The sequence below is a fragment of the Micropterus salmoides genome, unplaced genomic scaffold (assembly GCF_014851395.1).
Source record: "Micropterus salmoides isolate LMB-PRFRI ecotype aquatic unplaced genomic scaffold, ASM1485139v1 Ms_hic_scaffold_3, whole genome shotgun sequence".
Taxonomy (NCBI): Eukaryota; Metazoa; Chordata; class Actinopteri; order Centrarchiformes; family Centrarchidae; genus Micropterus; species Micropterus salmoides.
The window spans coordinates 1,403,087-1,427,465 of NW_024042261.1; the positions used below are offsets into that span (position 1 = coordinate 1,403,087).

The window sequence follows — 24,379 nt, forward strand, 5'->3', positions numbered from 1 at the left end:
CTGGGCTCAGTTTCTTAGACATTACCTTCCTTCCCTACAAGTCCGTCAGAAGTGGCGGCGGCCCACTGATGACATCACTCAGAGCACGGTTGTCATGATTATCGATCCCCAGCTTCCGAGAGCGCAGTGGCCCATCGGGAAGATCGTCAAGGTGATTGAGAGTGCAGATGGCCGTGTCCGGTCGGCCGAGGTCCGAGTCGGGGAGAAGACCTACCTGCGGCCAGTAGCGCGTCTGGTCCAGCTGCCGGCCATTTCAGATGACGACGGAACCAGTTCAGGGACTCCAGCAGCACCTTCGGGAATTTAGTAGTCTTTACATAATAGCTAGGCTATTCTGGGGGCGGCTGTTGTAAATTCCCTATTATTACTGTTTGTGGTGCAGGATTTGTTCAGTGCTGAATTTAGTGTTTTGCATCAGGAACCTCGTTAGGCAGCTAAGGGGGTCCTTATAATATTCAGCCGTTCACGGCATTCTTGTTTATTTTACGTCAATACCTGTCTGCGTTTGTGATGAAGGTGGGTGGCAACGATCTGCTAATGATTGCTAATTAGTTCCGTTGATATGCAAATGAAACGGTGATTTTCGCCGCTAATGTAACATAACGTTACTAACGTAGCAGTGTTTATGTGATGTTTAACGTGCTGGCTGATTTGGTAATAAGCTAAAGCTAAGTTCGAGCTAACGTGCTCTTTAAACTAGTATTCTCATGTATATTATGTTTTGTTTATTGCAGATACCAGTACAGAAAGAGAGTCAATCAGTCCAATGTGAAGTCTCAGACAGAACAGATAATAGAGATAAATTCTAATGAATCAAACTGTAAACAGCAAACCAGGAACACAGAGCTGTATTTCATTTGGAGTTGTGCTTCATCAGTAAAGCAGAGTTAACAGTCCTACTGTGTCCGGCCTCGCTCTCTAATCGAAGTGTCTGTGTGGATGAGGTGTTCCAGCGAATCCCCCTAGAGCAACATACAGTCATAGCTCTCAACAACAAATATTGTTTCATTTCCATTCACTGAGCCTCCCCTGAAACAGTTTGAAGCCCTCCTGGGGAGGCCCGCCTCACACTCTGAAAACCCCTGGTCTATGGGACAAACCCTATTTGTTGATGTAACGGGTACCAAACCAGGTGTAGTCTTCGCCATGTTCATCTACTGACTTTTGGGGCTGATCATTAAAGTAGCCTATGTGAACACTGAGTTTTCAAGACAAGGGCGGAGCTTCATCACGGTGCCCACCTGCTACAAAGTCATTTAATACCAAATTTACATGACCCCGGACCCACTGAGTCTGTCTGCATCACGGGTGCCGGAGCGGATCATTGCCATTGTAGTCTTTGCTCACACCTGAAGCGCTGCAGTGCGCCCCAGAAGTGTCTCCCGCTCCGCTCCAGAGAGAAGCAACCAGTGTATTGTGCGGCTTCCGTCAAGCAGCACAGAGCAGATGAACCCGGGCAGGAAGTTAGACATAAAACAGCGAGAATGCGGTCAATTTTCAAAATAAAATACCCTGTACAGACTCCCGATCATATATCAACAATAAACACAGTTAAAACATACAAAAAAAAGAAACAATTTAACTAGATAGCCTAATTAATCATAGTAGAAGTGCATAAAGCAAACACTAATAACCAAATCAACAAAATCACACAGGCAAAACGCTCTTATTCTGACATGCTCCTTGGACAAAAAACAAGTCATTAATGTTGTGCAGGCTGCACACTCTGCTGCTGAGATGCTGAGGGGCTTCCAGTGGAAGTTGAAGCCGGTCAGAGGACAGAACTAAACCGCGGTTCACACACTGAGTCCGGGGTGACAGGCTAGGTAGCCTAAGTCCGCCCCTCAGACTTCCCATGATGCATAGCAGTGAAGGGAGTTTTGTTAATTAGCTAATAAGTTGGCCATTTGTTTGAAATACAAATGTTACTTCATGATTGATGTATTTTTAAAACGTGTCTGCTTAGAATATAATGTTTTTTGTAGGTAATTGTTATTGTTGTGGTGGTTTACCACTGAGGCCATGAGTGAAGAGACTGTTTCATTTGATATGATGAGTTGAAGCTTCCTAATACCTGTTGGGGTGAAGCTGCATTTGTAGAAAGTGAATAGTGTGTGTGCTGGCTCAAGTTTGCTAGATGATGTTTTGTTGTTGTTTGAGATTATCAATGGCAGGCCACCGGGATTTGGCCCAGTTCTCCTGATTGGCCAGTCCGCCCGTGGTAAAAATTTATTTCTGCCCCACTGCTGTCATGGTAACGTAACGTTACGCCGTGTATCATCTAACATTCGGCCGTTTTACATTTTCTGTTTATTTAACGGCTACATATGAGCGAGTAGCTGAAACTACCATTATTGACCATCTGTGACTGTCTGCACAGTCTGTGAATCGTTTCAGTTGTTTTCTTTTCCCCACACTAATGCAGAAATACATCTGATTATCATACTGCATTACTCAATATTGAAATAAATGTAAGAAACATTTAAAGTTTTAAAGTGGTGGCATTATGGTTTTTGGCTTTTTTCCTCTCCTTTATTGAGTTATATATCTTTCTTGTGCATGTAACAGGTTTGCAAAGTGAAAAAGCCCAAAGGGAGTTCCCATCTCCCACAGAAAACTCTGCTCTGAACTGCCTGAAAACAGCTCATTTGTATATAAATATAAATTAATAAATAAAATAAATAATTATCGCGATATAATTTTTTTGAATAACAATATAACAAATGTTCAATAAATATTCAATAAATGTTTCATTTGATTCACTTGAATCACACACAAATTAGGACTGAATTTTTTATTAAGATATTTATTTTGTTGAGGAAAGGACAGAAAGAAAGCTTTTACTTAATTTTACTCGTGCATATTTGTTGAAAAAGATTTTATCATAATTGTTTTGAATGTTCTCCCTCAGATTTGTGAAGTGATCCACTGTTTGGAATCACATGTTTGTCATGTTCTGACCATAAAGATAAGTTTAAACCACAATTAACCATCAGGTTTCTTCAATTTTCACTGAGGAGCAAAAAATCAGCCTTTAAACTTAAAAGTAATACAGATTTGATACTTATCATGATTCTTATTGATATCGAAAGATATAAAACTTTATATCGTGATAACATTTTTGGCAATATCGTCCAGTCCTTAGCTCAGTTAAAACTTTATGGATGAAAGATACTTTTGTTCCAGATTAATAACTCACCACTCACTCTCTCTCTCTCACTCCTGGCAACCTGGTCGGCAACATGTAGCCTACAGCTGAATTGAAGCAGTTTACTGTCTTTTCGCTGACCTGCCCTTCTCTGCTTCTGATTGGCTAGTAGTCCTTAACTAAGAACTGCGCATGTGCAACTCCCAATAAAGATCATTTAGAAATAAGATGTATCACTCCGTAGCTAAAATGAAGCCTTCAACACAGGGTGAAAAGAGGAGCTGCAGCAATGTGCAGTATAACAAAAAATATGGTGTTTTTTGAAAATGAAACCATGTAAACCTGTTCTGGTACATAGGATCTGAACCTGAAAAGGAGCATAATACCACCTCTTTAAGTAAAGCAGCCCAATTAATGACTGTTATCGTTATTATCACAACATATCAGTGACATGGAAATCGGATTCATTTTAAGATTATAATAATAATAATAATAATAATATTATAACGTGCTTCATCAGGATGATTGAATAAAATATTGATTAGACAAGTTTTTGATATTTATTTTGGATAGATTGGCATGTTAATCGACTAACAGGCAACTTTTTTCTTTAGAATACACAAAATTATCGACTAATCGAAAAAATAATCGTTTGATTAATCAACTTGAAAAATAATAGTTATGTACAGCCCTACTGTATTTAATTTTAAATGTCTGTTAATACCATGAATAAAACGTCAAGACAAAACTCCTGGTCCATCAAGGCAAAGGAAAACTATCCACTTGCAGGCTGGCACTGAAAAAAAAAGTAATTTTTCTCTGAACTCATCAACAAAAAAAAAGATAATGAAGATCAGGAAATAAATCAGCTCCTCCACTCCAAGTCTAGTCTCAGTGACACCGGTACAATTACACAAAACGAACCTAGCAATCATGTCAGAGTTTAATCCAGTCAACCACGAAACACTAGCCTGTCTAGCCCTAAAGTCCCGGGTACTGGGGGACAACGAGCAATTTATCCAAAATAATAGTAGAAAAATAGTTTTTTGACCTATAATATTTTAGATATCTTGTTCCCATCATAGCACAGAGACTGTTTTAATAAAGGTTGTAAATGATGTTCGTTTTAACCATGACATACTTGTAAATAGAAAAATAAAATATGTAGGTCTGCCCGGCACAGTTATAAAGGGGTTTAAGTCCTACATAAAAGACAAAGGCTACTTTGTATCCATAGGCAACTGTACATGTAAGCTAATAAAATGACATGTGGACTTCCCAAGGGGTCGATCCCTGGGCCTCTCCTGTTTAATTTGTATGCTGTCAATTGATCAAATTATCCAAAATAACAATATCTCCTACAATAATTATGCAGATGACAGACCCTCAGATCTACATAGCATTATCAGCTGATGAATATGGTCCAATTGATTCACTAACCAAATGCATTGAAGAAATTAACTGCTCATCTTGACCCTTTCATTAACAACCAAAACATAAGTAAGAAATCTTGGTATAATTATTGATTCAGATTTAAATCTTAACAGCCACATCAAAAACATTACAAAATCAGCTTACTATCACTTAAATAATATCTCAAAAAATAAGAATCACATGTCCAAGGATGTTCAGATACTGGGCTGCTTGCAGTTCTCTTCAGAAGCAGCTTTCTGTTTATAAGTTCCTCATTCCTGGAATAAACTCCCCAAACACCTGAGATTGGCTAGCACTTTACAGTCCTTTAAAATCAGGTCTTCCTGTTCTCTGAGGCTTTACAGTCATAGTCATCGCTATTTATCTGGCAATTGTTTAGCTCAGTCTAATACGTTTCTCTTTTAATTTCATTGTTTTAATTGTTTTTTTTAAGTATTTAAATGTTTCTCTTTTTCTTCTTTTCTTTGTATTTGTATTCACTTCTTCATAAAGCACTTACATATATATGTCTTTTGTTTTATTCTTGATCGGTTTGATCTATTGCTTGTTAGTTATCCATTTTTATAGTATAAAGTACCTAATCTGTATTTGTATCTTTGCAAATATTCAAGCCCTTTGACTGACTGTAGTGTTTGGAAGGTGCTATGTAAATGTAAATACATTTGGGTTGCCTTGCCATGTAAACCTATTAGTACCACTCCTAAATAAAATATGAACCTGAAAATGAGCATAATATGACCTCTTTAATGTACTGTATTGTCATGTGTGTGTCAATGTAACTTTTAAATGCTGTCTCCCTTGAAAAAGACATTATATCTCAATGGGATTCTTCCTAGTGATATTATAAAAATAAATAAGACGTGTGAGCTGAGCTTGACTTGGCTGTCTGAACTAGTGCCATGCTCGATTCACAAAACTAGCTGATTCAGCACCATGCAGGAGCACTAAGCTGAAAAGCAGTGGATGTTTGTAAGCCTGTTGTAGCTCTGGCGGTCTTAAACACTGCAGTGTTTCCCCTATATGCATTCAACAGTGGCACGCCGCCGCTGAATCATGACCATCACTACTAAAATTTCCCACGATCATTAAACTATGCGCTACAAATGTTTTCACCCGCACACTGTGTGAGCACGGCAGCAGTCAATGCTCGGCTCGAGCAACGTAACTCTGAATCAGGTTGCTTGGCTCGAGCAACGTAACTCTGAATCAGGAGGTGCGTAGCGAGTGTGAATCAGAAGCTTCTGTGTAGTGAAGCTTAATTTAATGTAGAGTTGCTGGTAGCTTAGCTCACTACATTTTCCAAGTAGCTTGCCCAACACTGCACAAGAGCAATACTGCTGAGACATGTTGTGTTGGGCTTTTATATTCAGACAAAACCTTTGCTTCACCTCCGCTGCTATAACTCCATCCTAGTGGAAAAACTGCACTGTAAAACTGCTCTAATATGTATTCCCCACTTCTGATATAGACAGGAAGTTTAAAGACAAAATAGGACAGCAGATCAAAACAGCTTCCTTATTGCGGGGGGAAAAAGTGGATAGTAAACCTACTAAAATCTCAATCTCCAACTGGAAAGCCTTATCATCTATTATTAACTCTGCTGTCATTTACCATACAGCTGTACCACACTCTACTGAAATCTGCTTGTAGAGAAGCTAGAAAAGCCTTGTGTGAGACTAACATGTACTCCCTACATTCAGTCCATTTCATACATACAGTTAGACAGCATGACCTACGAATCAAACAATCACAGTTTCAGTTCTCTTTTTGCTAAATTTAAGCAGCACAGTCACGTGGACACATTTTAGCTTGCAGTCACATCCTTTTCACACCTCTTCAACACCAAGACAACAAGGCCGTGTGTAGTGACAGAATCTAGAGATGGATGAGATGCAGGGTGATTACTCACTGCTTTGCTGCTCCATGTTGCTGGCAGTGTCTCCAGACTCCTGGGGAAGGCCAACTGACCAGTAGGACATTCCTACTGGAGTCCAAGGTCAACCACTATCTGAGCAGAGTTCCTCCACAGAGAAGAGGTCTGGATTCAGCTGTCACCCTGCACGAAGACAAAAATCCTGAATCTGCACCAGAAACTAGTCACTTTTTGGACCAAATATTCTAAAAAACGAATTTACAGACAAGCTGGAGTAATATCACAACCTCCTGAAGAAATCATACTTTCACAAAAGGAATTATTACAGGGCCATAATGCTGGACTGCATTAGATTGCACAGGTATTCCTGTTTCTGGTTAATGAGTGCATCTGTGTGCAACAAACATAGAAGAGTACTCAGTGACTCAGTACTGCACTTCCATAAAAGATGTGGAAACAACAACAAACAGAAAAAAAGACTGAGCTATCCTGACTTTTGGTCCCCAGTATGTACCACCAAAAATTTTATTGGCTGTAACTATTATTAATAATGCTATTTGCTGATTTTCTTCTTTTACTTTGTTTCACGTATGATAATGAAATCTATCAATTTAACATAATTCATAATACATTTTAATGTAATTCCATTTCATTTAACTTGTAAGTTTGTAATGCAAGTTAATTTATAATTAATTTAAACAAGTTTAAATAATTGAAAATTTAATTATATTGAAAAATAAATGTTTAATAAAATAGTGTTACTTTTAAATTCATTCACAATTAAATTAAATTTTGTCTTTAATTTAATTGCATTTTTAATATAATTTCATTTAGAAAATAATTATAAATTCTGCTGGGAATGAAGCCAGCAGAATTGTATTTCTTTTAATCCAACAGATATATCCAATGTCCAAAATAAAAACATCAAACACAATGAGTATCAATACATTTTCAAATTCAATTTCACCTTTTCCAACCATTATGCCTGGTGAAAAGTATTGGAGCAGGACTGGTTATAAATCTGTAGAGGTAAACCAGTTGAAGTGGGCCACACAGAAAATCAAGGACCACTTCAGTAGTGAGTCACCCATAGTGTGATCATGTGGAACGCCTCTAAAACAAAGGCAGCAGACACTGCATAGAACATAGAGGATTTCTCAGTTAACTGACATTACAGTAGTGTTGTCACGATACTGGAATTTCTAACTTCGATACAATACCTTGAAAAAACATTTTTGATACCACGGGGAAAATGTACACAACATTGATTAAATTAGCTTACTGAATATAATTACTTAATTATCTTATTAACATATCTTAGTAAGTAAAGTTAATAATACTGTGTATTAATTCCTCAGGTCTGATAGCTTTGTGGGGGATTAGCTTAGTTTTGAGAATTATTAGGCAAACAACAACCACAATTAAAGCTGCAAGCAGCGTTGGGCGGGCCCTCGCACGTGTAGCGCGTCGGGGTGTGAGGCGGCCGCATTGCATTTCTGGAGCTCTGCCGGTGCGGTTGTGAATTTGCTACGCGCTTTGGACGCTGCATGAAGGTGTTAAACCTCACTTCCTGTGTCCCCTTTGTGGTGCTTCATAGCACTTGGCGCTATGAATATAAATTAATATTGGCGTGTAGATGTCTTCGGGGTGGGACAGTTATCAACCACGTAAAGTTTTGTTCAGATGTGAGCATGTACACTGAAGTTACAACAACTTCCTGTGTCATGGCGAAGAGTTGATCTTTGACGCCACGCCACGGACACACCCACTGACGAAAACTCACAGATAGCACAACTTTTCATCTTCAATGCCTTTAGAAGGCACAGCAGAAATTTGAAGTTGATCCAACTAAATCCCTAGGAGGAGTTCGTTAAAGTACGAAGTGTGTAAATCATCCAAAAATGGCCGTAAAATTCTAAATGGCCGACTTCCTGTTGACTTTAGGGTATGGGTTCTTGAGGCTTTTTTGTGCGTCTTGAAATGATACATGTCCCCAGAAAATTTCGTGCATGTAGGTTGAACGTGGACGAGGGCAAAATTTTCTAATTTTGTAGGGGGCGCTAGCAAGCCATTTTGCCACACCCATGCCTTAAACCCATAAAAAAAAAACTTCCTAGTAGGGATACACCGCGCCTAATTTTTCAGTCCTGGTACCCATCCCAATACCTGGGCCATTGCTGAGAACTGATCCGATACCAGTGTAAAATTAATAAGTTGTATTCCTCACTGTGAGGAAGAGACTGGAGATCGTTTTTATGTGAAAGGCAACATCAGAAAACTTGTTATTTATGCTTTTCATTGAGTTATTTATTTAAATTAATTGTTATTCTGCCTGTGATTGCTGCGCTGTATTGTTTTGTTTGTTCTGCCTGACTGTTTTCTTTTCTGTGCTGTCTGTTGCTGTTGTTCATCTAGTTGTCTCCTATCAGTGAAAACACCAGTGAAATATTTACTAAGGCTTTCTCTTCCACACCCGTCCTCTCACGGGTCTCAGTCAATGAGCTAGTAGATAATTTCAATTCTAAAGTTACAAAGATTATTGATGCCATTGCACCAGCCAAGGTGAAGGTGGTCTCTGGTAAGAAAAGATGGAGTCTGAACGCAGGAGGCGGAAAACAAATCTTCAGGTTCATTATGACATGATGCAGAAATTGCAGAGATGCCAAAGAAGTCTTTGTGAAAGAAGTCTTGTGCTGACTCCAAGGAGGAATAGGTTGTCTGACAAATGATTTGAGAGACTCCTGTCCAGGGTGCGAACTACGGGGGAGCCAGGATGAGCTTAGCACCCCTTAATAAGACATCTGATTCTTTCACTGTCAGCCCCAGGCCTCTATGCTTGCAGCTATTAATGATTCAGCAGTAAGAATCACAGTCTGTAGTGCTGTCCTCTAGCCTTGTTCTTCTCTTAACAAATGTTGGGCTGATGTTCACAACTCTGTCTTCACTTTGTAGTATTAAAGACCATAAAAGAGAAATGAGATGTCCTCATTATAATAAGGATTTGTGTTGATCTGAGCATATATGAGGTGTAACTATATATTGTTATTGTGCATCACAGGTGATGTTACGCAGTAATCTAAAAGTAATGTAACTAGTAGTTTAAGTAGTTACTTTCAGCACTGAGTAATCTACTAAAGTAAGGCATTACTTTAAAAAAAAAGTAACTAGTAATGTGTAATCCATTACCTTTTTTGAGTAACTACCCCGACACTGGTCATTAATGAGCAGTTACAGGCCCATATCAAATCTGATGTTTTTAAGTAAAATCATTGAAAAAGCTGTTTTTCAACAACTTAGTGCTTTCTTGGCACTAAATAACTGTTTTGATGTCTTTCAGTCAGGATTTCAGCCACACCACAGCACTGAGACGGCTCTTGTTAAGGTCTTCAATGACATCCATTTAAACACTGACAGTGGCAGAATTTCAGTCTTAGTATTATTGGATCTCAGTGCTGCATTCGACACGGTCGACCACAACATATTACTAGACAGACTTGAAAACTGGGTGGGACTTTCTGGCACAGTACTACACTGGTTTGAATCCTACTTAAAGGACAGGGACTACTTTGTGTCTATAGGTAATCGCACATCTGAGCTACGAAAAATGACTTGTGGAGTTGCCCAAGGCTCCATTCTGGAACAAAATATGTTACCATAATTATGCAGATGACACACAGATTTACTTAACCATTTCACCAGGGGACTATGATCCCATAGAAGCGCTAAGTAAGTATGTATTGAGCAGGTCAACGACTGGATGTGCAAGAATTTTCCTCAATTAAACAGGGATAAAACTGAAGTTATTGTTTTTGGAGCCAGGGAGGACCGATTGAAAGTCAGTGCTCGACTTCAATCTGTAATGTTAAGAACCACAAATCAAGCCAGAAATCTTGGTGTAGTCATGGACTCAGACCTGAATTTGAGGAGCCGCATTAAGACAATTACAAAGTCAGCCTACTATCACCTGAAGAATATATCAAGGATTAAAGGACTTATGTCTCAGCAAGACCTGGAAAAACTTATCCATGTATTTATCTTCAGTTGACTCGACTACTGTAACTGTGTCTTACAGGGCTCCCTAAGAAATCCATCAGACAGCTGCAGCTGATTCAGAACGCTGCTGCTCGAGTCCTCACTAAGACTAAAAAGGTGGATCACATCACTCCAGTTCTGAGGTCTTTACATTGGCTTCCTGTATGTCAAAGAATTGACTTCAAAATCCTGCTGTTAGTTTATAAAGCACTAAATGGTTTAGGGCCAAAATACATTTCTGATCTTCTGCTTCGTTACGAACCATCCAGACCTCTCAGGTCATCTGGGGCAGGTCTGCTTTCTGTCCTCAGAGTCAAAACTAAACAAGGAGAAGCAGCGTTTAGTTTTTATGCTCCATATATCTGGAACAATCTCGCAGAAAACTGCAGGTCTGCTGAAATTCTCAGTTTTTTTTTACATCAAGACTGAATATTTTTGTTTTTATCACTGCCTTTAACTAGTAGATTGATAACTAACACTGCACTGTAACTGAAGTCCTGTTTGTTGCTTTTAGTTTCTATTTAACTTTTAAATATTTCTATATTTCCCTGGTTCTTATATGTTTTATGTAAAGCACTTTGAATCACCATGTTGTTGAAATGTGCTATACAAATAAACTTGCCTTGCCTATAATGCCATGAGATAGTGTAACTTACATGCACACATGCACTGCACACCCATCCACCCCTTATGTTTGTTGTAGTTCAAATGATGTAAAGTAGGCCCTTCATTACCAAAGACCAAGTAACTAAATTAGGATACAATTAGGAGTCATTAGCAAACTGTTAGTTAAATATGAAACTGGGACTTTAAAACTAACCTTCATCTGAGTAAACACAGGGACATGTGAATATTTAATCTGTTAACTGGCTGCCTGTCAGAGTTATTGCATGAGTCATCAGGCAGAGAAAAGCTGTTGCTTTCAAACATTGTCCAATTAATCAGCTTAGTCAGTGCTCTGGTGAAGGGATATATGAAATAGGCTGATAGATAAAAGTTTTGTGAACTGATTTCATGCACATTGGAAAAGTGTTTTTAGTATTGTGAAATTCAAAAATTCAGTAGCCTCGTTTATTTTGACACATGGCGTGGCTGCTGTATTTTGAAGTTAATTTTGATACACTTAAAATTAGGGTGTCTTATTTTATACATTTGCTGTATGTTTGCCCATCCCTGATGATTGGCTGGCCAACCGGCCTACCTGCACGCTCTCTGCCTGTGCACTCACTGGGCACGTACAACTGTTTTGGGGGAGTGGCTTCGGCGGGGGGGTCGGTTGGATACTTTCCCACCCGGCTGCCTCTTGCTACTTTCTAAAGCATTGCCTATCCCAGCTTTAATTGATTCACTGGGAGTTGATTTATAAGATTCGAATGAATTCGGATTTTATCCCCAGTAACGTTAGCTTCGGCTCAGCAGACAGCAGAGGGTGAGCATGCTGCACTTTCAGATGGTTTTAAAATCACTGCCTCTTCCTGACTGATGACACTACCAAAACGGAAAGTAACGTTACTTTCTGAGAGTATGAAAAATATATTTCACAGTGTGTGTTATTTACAAATAACGACAATGTATGAAATATGCAGATTTTGTTGTTTGTTTTCCTCTAATGCCAACGTCACGTAGATCTGATGAAGCGATGCAGCGACACGTGAGCACTTGCACAGAATAACACTCCAGCCATAAAACATTCCAACACAGTTATCATAAGCCGGCTCACCACATGGCTCAGAGGTCCAGTACGCATCTCCACAGCGGTTCACAGCCTAAAGGTCCTCAGCAGCGGCAGGCATACAGTACTATCTGACACGGACGTTTTACTCAACTTCCTGATTCCACAATGCAAACTTTCCATTTACACGCTCCATCAAGGCAGACGGTACAGCGGAGGCGCTTCCGGTAGTAATTTTCAAAATAATGTCAAGAAAAACCTGGTGCCTAAAACAAGCCAAGGAAGAGTATTTAACAGATGTATTCAAACAAAAGAACAGTAATAAGGTTAACTGAAGTCAGACGTAAAGTTAGTCACAACGGGCCCCAGTGCAGGCTGTAATGATGGGCCCTTGGGCTACACCGTTACAAAGCACGCACGCACACATACTGCTGTCTAGAAGGAAACCCATATTGGCAAATTTATTTATCTTCGTTTTGCCACGGTTTAACAACTGATAAGATTAGATGCAGTAAATACCTAATTTAAAGCTCCTTAAATCAATTAAATTCAATATTAACACATTCAATTCAACAGTTCTCTTTGTGTGCGTTTTTCTCCACACTGCAAAAAGTGAGCTCTCAAAAACAAGGGGAAAAGGCATTAAAATGGATTATGGATGGAAATATTACTTAAAAAGAAGCACAATTATCTGCCAACAGAACAAGAATATTTCACTTACTACTTAAGGGTAAAAAACTTGAAACAAGTGAAATTAAAAGCGGCCTGGTAAGAAGAACTATCTTGTCAGACAAAAAACAAGTATATTTTGCCTTCAATTAAGATAATTAATCTTACTTAGATTTTAGTTTTAGCAGTGCAACACACATGTGCTGCTGCGGTCGTGTTGTGTGCACCTGGACGCAGCAGTCTAGTAAGTAAAGTACCATCATGTGATGGATTTTAGAGTCGGACTGTGTCACCTAGACTTTTGTATTTGCAAAGTACAGAAGTCAAAGAGAAAGGAGCATGGCCAGTGCTGTCATTGTCAAAATCCTGAAATGTCACTACAAACAGCTGAGTGCAGAAGGTGTTTACAGTGCTGAAATGACGCAAACCTTTTCGGGCAATTTCAGTACAATAACCACATTCCTCTTCGACAGAGAGCCAAGATATTATGGTGAAAAAGAAAGAAAAGTAGCCTACACACTCATAACATAACATCATGTTCTGAAAAAAGGCCAGCTAAGGTGCACACACAGTTTAATACCCACAAGCACATCCACACAATTAAACAGCCTTTAAAACAGCGGCACGGCAGCCACACCAAATCCACTGAAAAAGCAGTTGCAATGTTACTCACTTATTTGAAAGGCATCCAACGAGCCTGCATTGACAATGTCCTCAGTAAAAAAATCCAAAACAATCTTATCTGGGTGCTTTGTCACCTTCTCCTCCTGTTCTTTTCTCTCCAGTCTCTTCTTGAAACTACTTTTATGTGTAGCATGACTGCAGGCTTGCACGTGTGCTCTGCTAGTCTGTTGTCAGAGTTTGCGTTTCACCGAGTTTCTGGAGTCTTGTCACATGATCAAATACAAACTTAAGATTGGGCAGCCGTACATATATTACTCAGCAATCATCACTGCATATGTGGGCTATGTGACACGAATACCAAAGAAAATAAGACAGTCACAGAAACTGTAAGTTGTGGTGAATTGGGTGTTTACTGCTGATTGATGACACATTATGCATTTTACTATGTAACCGGCCATCCAAATGCCAGTTGACAACGCAGTGCTGTCGGAAAGCAAAAGGCACCCCACCACCGGAGCGGGCAACCAAAGCGACAAAATGCCACGCAATCATAAACATTAGCGCACAAGTGACGACCCCAACCCGCACACCGCACGAGCACCGCGACACCCAGTGCCCGGCAGCCCCCTGCGTATCCCGCGCGAGGCCGAGCAAATGAGAGAGAACAAGCGGCAGAACACAACGGCGAAAGCCAGCAGAGAAACACACCAGCAGCAAGTCCCAGCCTGGCAGCAAACTCGCCGCCCAGACCACGGTGCACCCGCTGACATAAGTCTGCTGCCCCCACATCCATTGAAATCAATTTACCCGATTCAGACAATGATCTATACGAGGATACTATATGTTTCAGTCACACCACAGCAGTCAGACCTTAGTCAAGTGTCTCAGGGGAGCCGCTTACGATCCGAGGTCACCATACCCTGGTCTCGCCAGGATCTCCGCTTCTCCAACGAAATATCTTTGACTCTCTGTGGCTCTCAGGCTCATCCCCTCCATCAGCATGGTCAGGAAATTGAGGATGCCACAGAAATGGCACAGGAGTCGGCATCAACCCTCTCCTTGTCAAAAGCATTCCTCCCGTACAAACACCTGATACTCTTCCTGGTGCATCGCGTCCTCCTCCATAGTGCGGCTACCTCCACAAACGGAGCCCGACAGAGGGAAAGGCATTCCCTACCACCGCAACGACAATAAAACAACTTTGTTCCATCTCTACCTAGCCTCCATCAATACTCCGGCAACAACAACCACAGAGTCTCCAGCATTTCCAGTTTCCCCGCCAGTGCCAGCCACCGCCAGTGGCATCATGCATGATGTCACAGGGCCTTGACGGCCACAGAACGCATCACCAGCTCCTTTGTATTTCCCCATGTACCTGCTCCCTTCATATCTGTCATGTCTTCATAAAACTCCCGTGCACATACATCCTTTCATCCCATCATCCCTTCCTCTACCCTTCCTTCAGCTATTCACAGCAACAATAAAGCAGGTCCTGTTAGCCAGATGGGGATGCTCAACAGGTCTGCTGGTACGGAGCAAGTAGCATGGTCTGCAGGGTTATGCTTTGTAGAAACATAATGCCATTGTGATGGGCTTGAAACCTCCCTGATACACTGCACTCTGTTGCTGACGTACACATTGAAACATCTTGTCTGGTTATAGATATATCCCAAATGACTCTGCTACACGTGTAGAACTCCACAGCATCTAGAGTGAAGTCTAGTTCACTTGTAACAATCTCTGCTATCTCTGCAGCTAAAACAGCTGCTTCTCCAACTGCTCGAGATCATGCAGTGATTTCCTCCAAGTGTTCCACTGGTCTTCCTCCTTCTCTGGAAGTGGGGAATCCCAGTCAAGAGCTACACTTGATAATTCTCGTAGCAGGAACTTTCCCTAGAAGTTGATGGGTGCAAACCCGAGTGGGTCAAAAAGACTATTGACAGTGGTGAGTATCCCTCTAAATGTAAAAGGCCTCTTGGTGTCAGCTACAGGGAAGACAAATACAACCTCCTTCAGGTTGCAGCTAAGCCCGAGGCTGCATTGGATAGGAGTAGGATTAACATTCAAGTTTTAAGTCCTTTTGCACGGTCTTCGATGGGGAATGCATCCATTAATTCCTTGCTGTTGGGAGCGAACTTGTGAAGCCTAAGATTTGAGGTTGCGAGCATCTCCTGTGTCTGTGCTAACAGTTCAATAGCTCCAGCAGCTGTGGGTATTGACAGAAGTCCTTCATTGATGTAAAAATCCCTCTCCACAAATTGCTTGGTATCTGACCCGTACTCATATGCAGATGCACGTCGGAGAACATAAATGGCCACGGCAGGAGACGGACTGTTTCCGAACACATGTACCATAATGCGGTGTTTGATGATCTCCTTGCTGGTATTGTTATCTTTAAACAAAGGAAAACAAAGGAAATCTTTACTGTCCTCTCTTACAATGAAACTGTGTCTTCATGAAGATCACGAAGTGGGTCTTTATCTCAGGCTTCTATTCCAGTGTGTGTAGGAGAGAAGTTGGGTTGTGTTAATGCCTGGTCTCTATTGTTGGGGAGTTGCTGGCATGGTGTTCTGAATGGGAGCAGCACCACCCAACTGTTGCTGTCATCCATTACCATCTCTCTGTCCATGGTGTCCAAAAAGTGTCCAAGAAAGTCCAACTTTATCATCATTACCTGATCTTTCAAAGATTGTGACTCCTATTGCACAGTTGTCGAAGATGAAAGTGTCACATGAGTTTAGGCGGAGGCTTGAAGCTAAACTTCTCCATCACACAGAACCGGTTAGCACATGGAGGAAGAAGAGAAGGACATCCATTATCAAATACGTGTGTGCGGAAAGTACTCACAACCGCAGACCCGTGCACTGATCCTAGGCAAACGGACCACCACAACCCAACCTAGTTCGAGTCTGTCTGCCTAGGGTTTTTACTGTGTTTACCATGTTGTTGCTCCCGCACTTTGTGGACCTGGAATATGTCACGACCCAGGAGCAGAAGAATCTGGGCTTCTGTGGTTCTGTGGATCGAGTGGGGGAATGATATGAGCAATGGGCTTTAGGTGTGCATGCCACTGCGTTGCCTCAGGAGTTGGTATTTTGGCCCTGTCATTTGGCATATTATTGCATTCAATCAGAGTCGGCAGTTTCCTCCCTTACCTTTGTCGCTCCATCTAAGGATTCCACAATGAAACCTGTGGCCCTTCTCACTGTGGTCTCTGTCACACCTGCACAGGTGCGTAGGGTGCCGAACTTGCTCATTTAACATCTAAGAACTCCGTTCTTGCAAGCGATTGATTGCTCCGGTCATCTATACATATGTAGATCTTGATTGTCTTCTCTGAATTGTCGTCTGGGTAAACCCTAGTTAGGCAGATCTTGGAGCAGGACCTTGTACTCATATCAACTCCACAAACCTCATTACACTAGTAGTGGTTAAAGGTAGCTGTCCTGGATGGAGAGCTGCAATATGAGTATCACTGTCACATTCTAGACATTTGATGGTTGCCTTGCAGTTCCTTACCAGATGAGTAGTTGTAGCATAACATCTGAAGCATATGCCATTTTCCTTTAAGAATCTCCTCTAGAGCTTTATTCCTTCACACCCTGCAATGGCTGAGAGGATGGGGTTTCTCTCATTTCTTGTCAACATCATCAGAACCATTACTTACACTACTCATCTGACCCACATGATCTGGCAAGACCTCTTGTGGCTGTAGACTGAGCTTTTCCCTTGCTTTTTGGCTGGTTGCTCCAGTTTTGCCAAACTTTGGTTTCCTGATGAAAGATGGAAAGCTGTCAATCCTGTCAGAGAGACTCCAAGGAGCCATAGCAGTCTTGGCTAGATTCTCGAAAAGAACTCATCATTTTGAGCTGTAAAGCGATGCTGCCTCAGTAGTGTTTGTGATCTGCGTTGATGGGCTCTATAGGTGGTTGATATGGCTCAACCCCTGCTTGAGTGGTCAGCTATTCCTTAGACTGGCACTGGATGCGAGTCTCACTGCATCGCCATTAAACTATCCTTGTGAACTGGAAGGCTAAAAAGAATTTTAGTATCACCCAATATAGTAATCTCCCTATAGACCACATTAGCATTGAGAGAATGTCTGCTTCCAAAAAAAACAATTGGCAAAATTCCAGTCTATCTGGTCCCCCATGATCAGCTCTATCACTTAGTGGGGGTGGGTGCTTGCAACCTTGCAACCTGTCCTGAGCTGCCTTGGGGACCGGGGCGGGTCTGCGTGTGTGTGGGTGGCTGGGGGGCTGGGGCCTCGGGCCTCTGGCTTTTGCTCATAACTGGGGTGGGTGACGTGTTCCTGGGCCTAGAATCCATTGTCTCCTGTCCTCGGTGGGGCCTTCTTCAGCAGGGGTGGCGATCCCGCTGCTTCCCCCTGCTGGCTCTCTCACAATGAGGGCGTGCGATAGTCCTGAGAGCACATGGCCGTTGTTGTCGGGTGGGTTTTGTCCGTCTTACTGGCTGCCTGGGGACCCCCAGTGTAGCAGGCAAGAACCCCAGTAGCCAGTGCACCAGCAACCCCCCAAAGCGCAAAGGACCTGAGACCACATGCCCCAGGGACAGCTACGCCCCGCCCCATGGGAGAACAGCAGAGAGCCGTGCCAGGGCGCTCCCCGCTGCCAGGGAGCGAGAACGCAGGAGAACCAGGGCCGATAGTCCCCCAGCTCAGTCAGAGCCCCCCCCCCCCCCCCCCCCCCAATGCAGGCAGAGCCAGCAGAAAGGCCTCTTTTTACAACTATTTTGGCAGAGTGCAAGTACTGTAATAGCTTTTTGTGTATAAAAAGTGCTATTTAAATGCAATGCATTTTTAAATGATTATTATAATAATTTACCCTTAAGGAGGGGAGATCAGAACAATTTCTAAAGGCTTTGATCATAACAAGGACAAAATACAATGTCATTGTCTACAATGCTGCATTCAGTTTAATTATTATTAATTATAGTCGTCTTGTTTAGACGGTCGCACAACTTCGTCGCAATTCAGTGCAATGAATAGATAAGAGGAACAAACTTTTGTGTGTGCACATAGCGAAATGTATTGATTGAACAACTTTAATAAGCTTTCTGTTACAGGAGATCCATTCCCATACAGGTGCAAAGAATAACACAGAAAGTGTATTCAATTTTCTTTATTCATAATTTCTATTTAAATACAAAACTAATGTGAGAAAAATGGAGAGACAGACTTGTTTCCCATGTGTGATAATAAACACACAACTATCTGTGCAATAATAACATCGCTGCTGTTACAGTACTAACATGTTACTGGCAAGGTAAATGTTACCTTATCTGGGACAGGAAATGGAGTTCCTTCCAACATTTGAAAGGGAAGGTACATTCTCCTCAGGAGAGAGAACATTCATATTAGATCACAACAGGTTAGAAACAATGCATCAGCTACTCAACGATAAAAAAACAGTTTTCATTTCTGACCATCCCTCATTGTCCCATGTAGGGAGACTGACGAACGCACACAACTGGTGGAATTCAAATGTAAAACCCTATCTTTGCTGATTGTTTTGGAAATTCTTAGGAGGTCTCAGGAAATCTCAGGATGTCTTACAAAGCATTGTTTATTGAAGCCTGTCCAGGGAGACTGGCAAAAGCGATACAGAGTGAGAATACAATGCAGTACCACAACCTAATCTGAAGGACACTTCATATCTGGGATTATTTCCCCCTCCTAGACCTACAGAGATTCATCAAGTGTCCAAATAAGGTTAATGTGTGAGATTCCATGGGATATTGATTCAAAACAAGACACTATGCTTACCTATGTTAACCTAAGTCACATTATGTGGCATTCAAGCCACATACAACTCATAACCCAGTCTTGACCCTGGGTTATATAGGTTGGAGATGGATCACAGAGAGCATCTTTTTCAAGACAGCTGCGTCAGTCAGTCGACTCGAGCAGGCAGAGAGGTGAGACAGAGTGTGACCTGCTGTTCTGGAGAGTCCCAGGCTTTCACCTTTGGCTTACTTTAGCTCAGCAATTGACCCTAACGTGACCGGAAGAAACCTGTGTTATATTACCCCTAGAATTCTGTCATACTAATTTGTCGCTATATTTTGTGCATTTATATTTGTCATATAATCAGCATATAATTTGCTTTAAGGACCAAACTAGACATGCAAATTTGTATCATTATAACCACTGGAGTATTCTGAACTCTCATCGGTTGATGGACAAGACAGAAAACAACCCCAGAGACATCCTCTCATTTCCTTATACTACTTTTTCTGGGACACTGAAGGTGATCCGTGGGTCTCCAACTCATTGGCTTCATAAGCTGGTGAAGTTTCTTCCGTGTTGTCATGGAGATGGTTCATTTGTTGTCAAATGGAATTTTTATCACTTGATAATAGGTGGTTGCATATGGAGACGAGACAGCCACCCCATCTTTGTTCAAAGAGAGAGTCACAGAGTCAGGAAAACACTTTTCAGGAAACATAACAAAGGATGTACAAAGAGCAAGGACCCTAAACATAGACGCAATGAAGAGCAGGAATAGATAACGTCAGCTTTCTGTGAATGCCAGACCAAAAGCTCTCACAGCAGCCAGTGGAAGAGGTTACTGACACCAGAGAGCATCTTTAAACAGAGACAGGGGTTACCATCTCCCCCCCATACAACAACTGTACCATCGACATGACATTTTGGGCGCTGATACATTTTATAGACCAACTGACACGTTGGCCTAACCTTCTCAACATCACAAGCATAACTCAAGACAAAGGGAGGGCATGGGTTGTAAAGATTGTGATTGTGGCCTGATGGAATGGGACGTGCAGAGCGATGGACTGTCCTGATTCTTCTCACAGAGTTTTACTCAGTTTTATGGTAACTGCTTTCACCTCCGAGTATTCAGCCAGGGCGTACTTTCCACTGAGAGGACAGAGACAACACGTTGAGGAGGGTTAAGGAGCACACAGTGAACAGGAACGATGGAAGAATATGAAATATGAAGGAACAGTGATGGTTCTTACAGCTCTCGTCCGTTGCCTGACATCTTGTACCCTCCAAAGGGAGTCTGGGCATGAAGGGCGTTATAGCAGTTTATCCTTAACAGAGAGAAAGAGAGAGAGCAATGCTTTGATTTCATTTAATTTGTTAAGCATACACAAAACATTTCAATGGGCAAACAAAATTTTAATCAAATAAATAAATCCAATGAGAGGTAGGCCAGCTGACAGCTTTTAATGTAATAGTCCAACAATTTGGTTTCATTTCAAGTGGAAGACGAAAGCTGAGTTCAGACTGCAGGAGTGACCCAAATCAGATTTATTTTTGCTCATGTGAGACTCAGATCCGATTTCTTTATAACAGTGTGAACAGCAAGTTACGTGGACTCTGACCTTTTCCTGTTTGGATTTGGGCGGCTTTCATGTGTGGTCCAAATCAGATACAGATTGAAATTTTTTGGATAAATTTTTTTTAAATGCGATCTCGGTGTGGGCAGTCAGATTGGAATTCATGCCGCCGTCGTCATAGTTCTGCGTTATGTGCATGCTACACGTAGAAACAGTAGAGAGACAGTTGTAGGGCTTATACGCACTGTCCAGTGCCAGACGCTGTAATGAATGCAATGAAAAGGACACAAAGTTTGAACATTTGTCATAAATTGGGAGAAATGCAGGAAATAGGGAGAATTGTGATCCCAAGAGGAAACCTGGAGAGGGCGATGAAAAACGGGAGGCTCTCATGAAAATCAGGAGAGTTAGCAAGCATGAGCTAACGTCTGTGGCCTCCATATTTACTTCAGTACAATAGCGTGTTGCGTATTATTCTTTTATGGCTATGGCCAGGTCACACTGGAGTCTAATATGGGCCACATTAAATAAATTATGTGAACAGTCAATCAAAAAAATCCAGATCTGAGCAATATATCAGAATTGAGCATTACGGCCTGCAATATGAACGTAGATTGCAACTTAACACACAATTTTAGCTTGGACATCCTCCCCTTCACAAATAATAATAAAAAACATCTACCTATTCATTTTTCTCGTCCCACAGATTGGGTCAGTTTGTAGACTTTACAGGCTGTTTGCAGTAAAGATTTGGACAGGGCTGGTTTTTAAAGTTGGGGGAAGAATGAACTGAAGACCAAGATAGTCAAGAAAATGATCAGTTCTTCCACATGGAAAATGTATCTGTCTGAATGCTCAGTCTCACTGTCTGAAGGTTCTCGGTCATCCAGGCCATAGTTATCCAATAATTGTTAAATTCAGGGCAACTGGACTTGGCTGAAGATACTGGGAGACCTTCTCAGCCAAGAAGCTTTGTCAGCTCTGACCGACTGGCAGGGAGTCCTAGCTTGTAACCAAGGTGATGAGAGGCGAAATGTCTTCAAGTATCTTCAGCTATGTCCAGTTGCCCTTGCTTTAACCTACCTTGGACTCGTGTGTTTGCAGTTATGACGTTGGATGGAAATGCAGCATCTGGTTTCACTGTGCTGGTTTTCACATGCTGTTCAGTCTAATTTGCTGTTTCCTCGCAGCTAATAAACTGATTTATTTTATGATCAGTTGTGCCTTGACACAATATACTACTTTGGACACGAGTGTCCAAATACTAGCTCTTACTAGTATTTATTGTCAGTTGTAGATCTCGTGCTGTATTAGATGTTTTGTTGATGCTTTTATGTTGTTTCTCAAATGTAAGTCACTTTGGATAAAAGCATCTGCCAAATTAGTAAATGTAAATGAAACTTTGTCTACCTCTCAAGTGTCTTTATTTCTGGCAAAATGGTAGGAATTTGATGAACTTGTACTGAGGGTCAGGGGGAGCCTGTTCTTCATTGTTGTTGTGTTTGAATGAAACAGCCTTACAACATTTACATTACATAATCGGCTTGTGCCTGAATTTTGTTCAGCAATGTCAAATTAAAATGGATAAATCCTTTTGAATGAACAATGAAGGGGGGAATCAAATGGCTGTCCAAATATTTCCCCCTGCTGTCAAGACCGTGAATGGGGACTTACCAGACAGTGCCAGTCTCCAGGGCTGCAGACACAGACATAGCTCTGTCCATGCTCGTTGTGAAGACTGCTGACACCAGGCCATATTTTGAGCTGTTTGCTCTCTCTATGACCTCCTGCTGGCTCTCAAAGCTGAATATACACTGCACGGGACCAAATATCTGAGAGGGGAAAGATAGCAGTAAAGACCAGTCACACTGTGCAATTCAAATTCCATTAAGAAGAAAAAGTCCAAAAATGATCATAAAATTCGAAACGGTCGACTTCCTTTTGGGTGTAGGACATCGCTCCAAGAGGCTTTTTTGTACATCTGGACATGATACATGTGCCATAGAAATTTTGTACACAAAGGTGAAACTTTGTCCGGGGGCTGCTCTGTAGGGGGCGCTAGCGAGCCATTTTGCCACGCCCATGAGCGAAACCCATAAAATATAAAATTCTTTGCCGCCCCTAAATTAGGGGCAAATTTTTTGAGTTTTTGATGTGTGTGTTTAGTCCCCCAAAATTGAGATTACTTTGCAGAAAAAAAGAAAGAAAGAATCCCTCGGGCCCTAAAAAAATAATTCCTTTAGTGACCTCGCACGGTTCATGCTCAGGCCCTAATAAACAATCACAGGGTCCAAGTACAATGGGCAAACTTTGAGTTACTATGACCTCAGTTAGCAACTGAGGCACGTTGGACTTGAACCCTCAGGCCCTTCATATCCCAAGCTACAGTATGTATGTTGGTGATAAAATTTTGAAACAAAACAACAGCTTCGCTGCTTGGACCCTTAATGAATGTGTAATTTAAACTGAGAAAGTAATAACTGGAACTTAGTTAAAAACACAAAAATATGACAACATTAACTGTTTGAATCTCGGAGAGCCTATAAATTATAAAAAAAATATAAATTAAAAATAGATAATTATAATTATAATAACATAACAACATATATTTTATTTTAAGTGCGGACATCTTGCTGCATTTCAAAGTGAAAATAAGAGTGTGTGAATGTGAACATTTGTTTAAGTGACTCTTGAGTCCAGGGGTTGGCAAAACTAATCCAATACCTTCATTTATATGGCCTGTAAGTTACTTTGTTTTGTAAAATTTTAATAATATTGACTTAATTAAAATGCAGTTCCTGTGGTAAACGTGAGGTATCACTTTCAAAATATGGGAATCAGTTGTACCGTGAGTACCGTGGGGAAAACTATTTTTCCCATCCAATTAAGAGGGCTTAATCATCTGGAGTTCTATGCTTTCTGGAAATTGATGAGCAATATGGAGATCTACCTCTGAGATGTGTGCTGGTTTAGTAGTGGGACAGTCAACACAACCTAAGTTTAAAGTTGATTTCACATGACCTCTGAAAACACTGGTCAAAAGCTTGTAAGGAAAAGGCTTTGTGTCGCAAATGCACATGTTAATCAAATGTTGTAAAGCAGAGGAAGACCACAAGATTTTGAGTCAGCATGGCAGCTCTGCAGGAAATTACCCAAGTTTATCCAAATGCCAACATTTCTGTATAAAGGGGGAAATATGTGTCTGCTCACATCACTAATACGTGATTATACTTCCACTGATAAGGACATTCACCTGAGCTCAGACCCCGTTGTCTGCTGATGTGAAAAGACTACAAGGGGTCATGCTTACTAAAAACTGTGTCAAAGTGTTGATTTTAGCCAGCAAGAAATGATGCAATGCTATCTTAAAATCACACAACATATTACCCCTTTAAAATGATACGTTTCCATAATTTGATGACTCATGTTGTTTATAAACAGGCTTCTACAGAACTAAAAGTGTGCTGTCCATGTTTTACTTTATCACCCTGGCTTGCTGTGCAGCCAGCCTCTCTGCTGTCTGTGGTGTATCTACAGCACTGTTCCACAGGGTGTCAGGCTTTACTTTCTCCCTCCCTGTCTGTGTCAGGCTCATTTGTTA

At 41.2% G+C, this 24,379-nt stretch overlaps 2 protein-coding genes across 6 annotated transcripts in view; both read right to left on the reverse strand.

Moving 5' to 3' along the window:
• lrrk1 (leucine-rich repeat kinase 1) overlaps positions 1-12,357 on the reverse strand; it is a 179,891-nt gene extending 167,534 nt beyond the window's left edge. For both annotated transcript variants that reach the window (XM_038692603.1, XM_038692602.1), the window contains exons 1-2: positions 12,208-12,357; positions 6,492-6,638 (exon numbers count right to left, since the gene is read on the reverse strand). In XM_038692603.1, the coding sequence (XP_038548531.1) occupies positions 6,492-6,561 (70 nt within the window). In that variant the 5' untranslated portion in view covers positions 6,562-6,638; positions 12,208-12,357. The remainder of the gene's footprint in view (positions 1-6,491; positions 6,639-12,207) is intronic.
• A 6,221-nt stretch (positions 12,358-18,578) lies between these two features.
• aldh1a3 (aldehyde dehydrogenase 1 family, member A3) overlaps positions 18,579-24,379 on the reverse strand; it is a 35,943-nt gene continuing 30,142 nt past the window's right edge. For all 4 annotated transcript variants that reach the window (XM_038693742.1, XM_038693740.1, XM_038693741.1 and 1 more), the window contains exons 11-13: positions 22,453-22,610; positions 20,455-20,529; positions 18,579-20,353 (exon numbers count right to left, since the gene is read on the reverse strand). In XM_038693742.1, the coding sequence (XP_038549670.1) occupies positions 20,284-20,353; positions 20,455-20,529; positions 22,453-22,610 (303 nt within the window). In that variant the 3' untranslated portion in view covers positions 18,579-20,283. The remainder of the gene's footprint in view (positions 20,354-20,454; positions 20,530-22,452; positions 22,611-24,379) is intronic.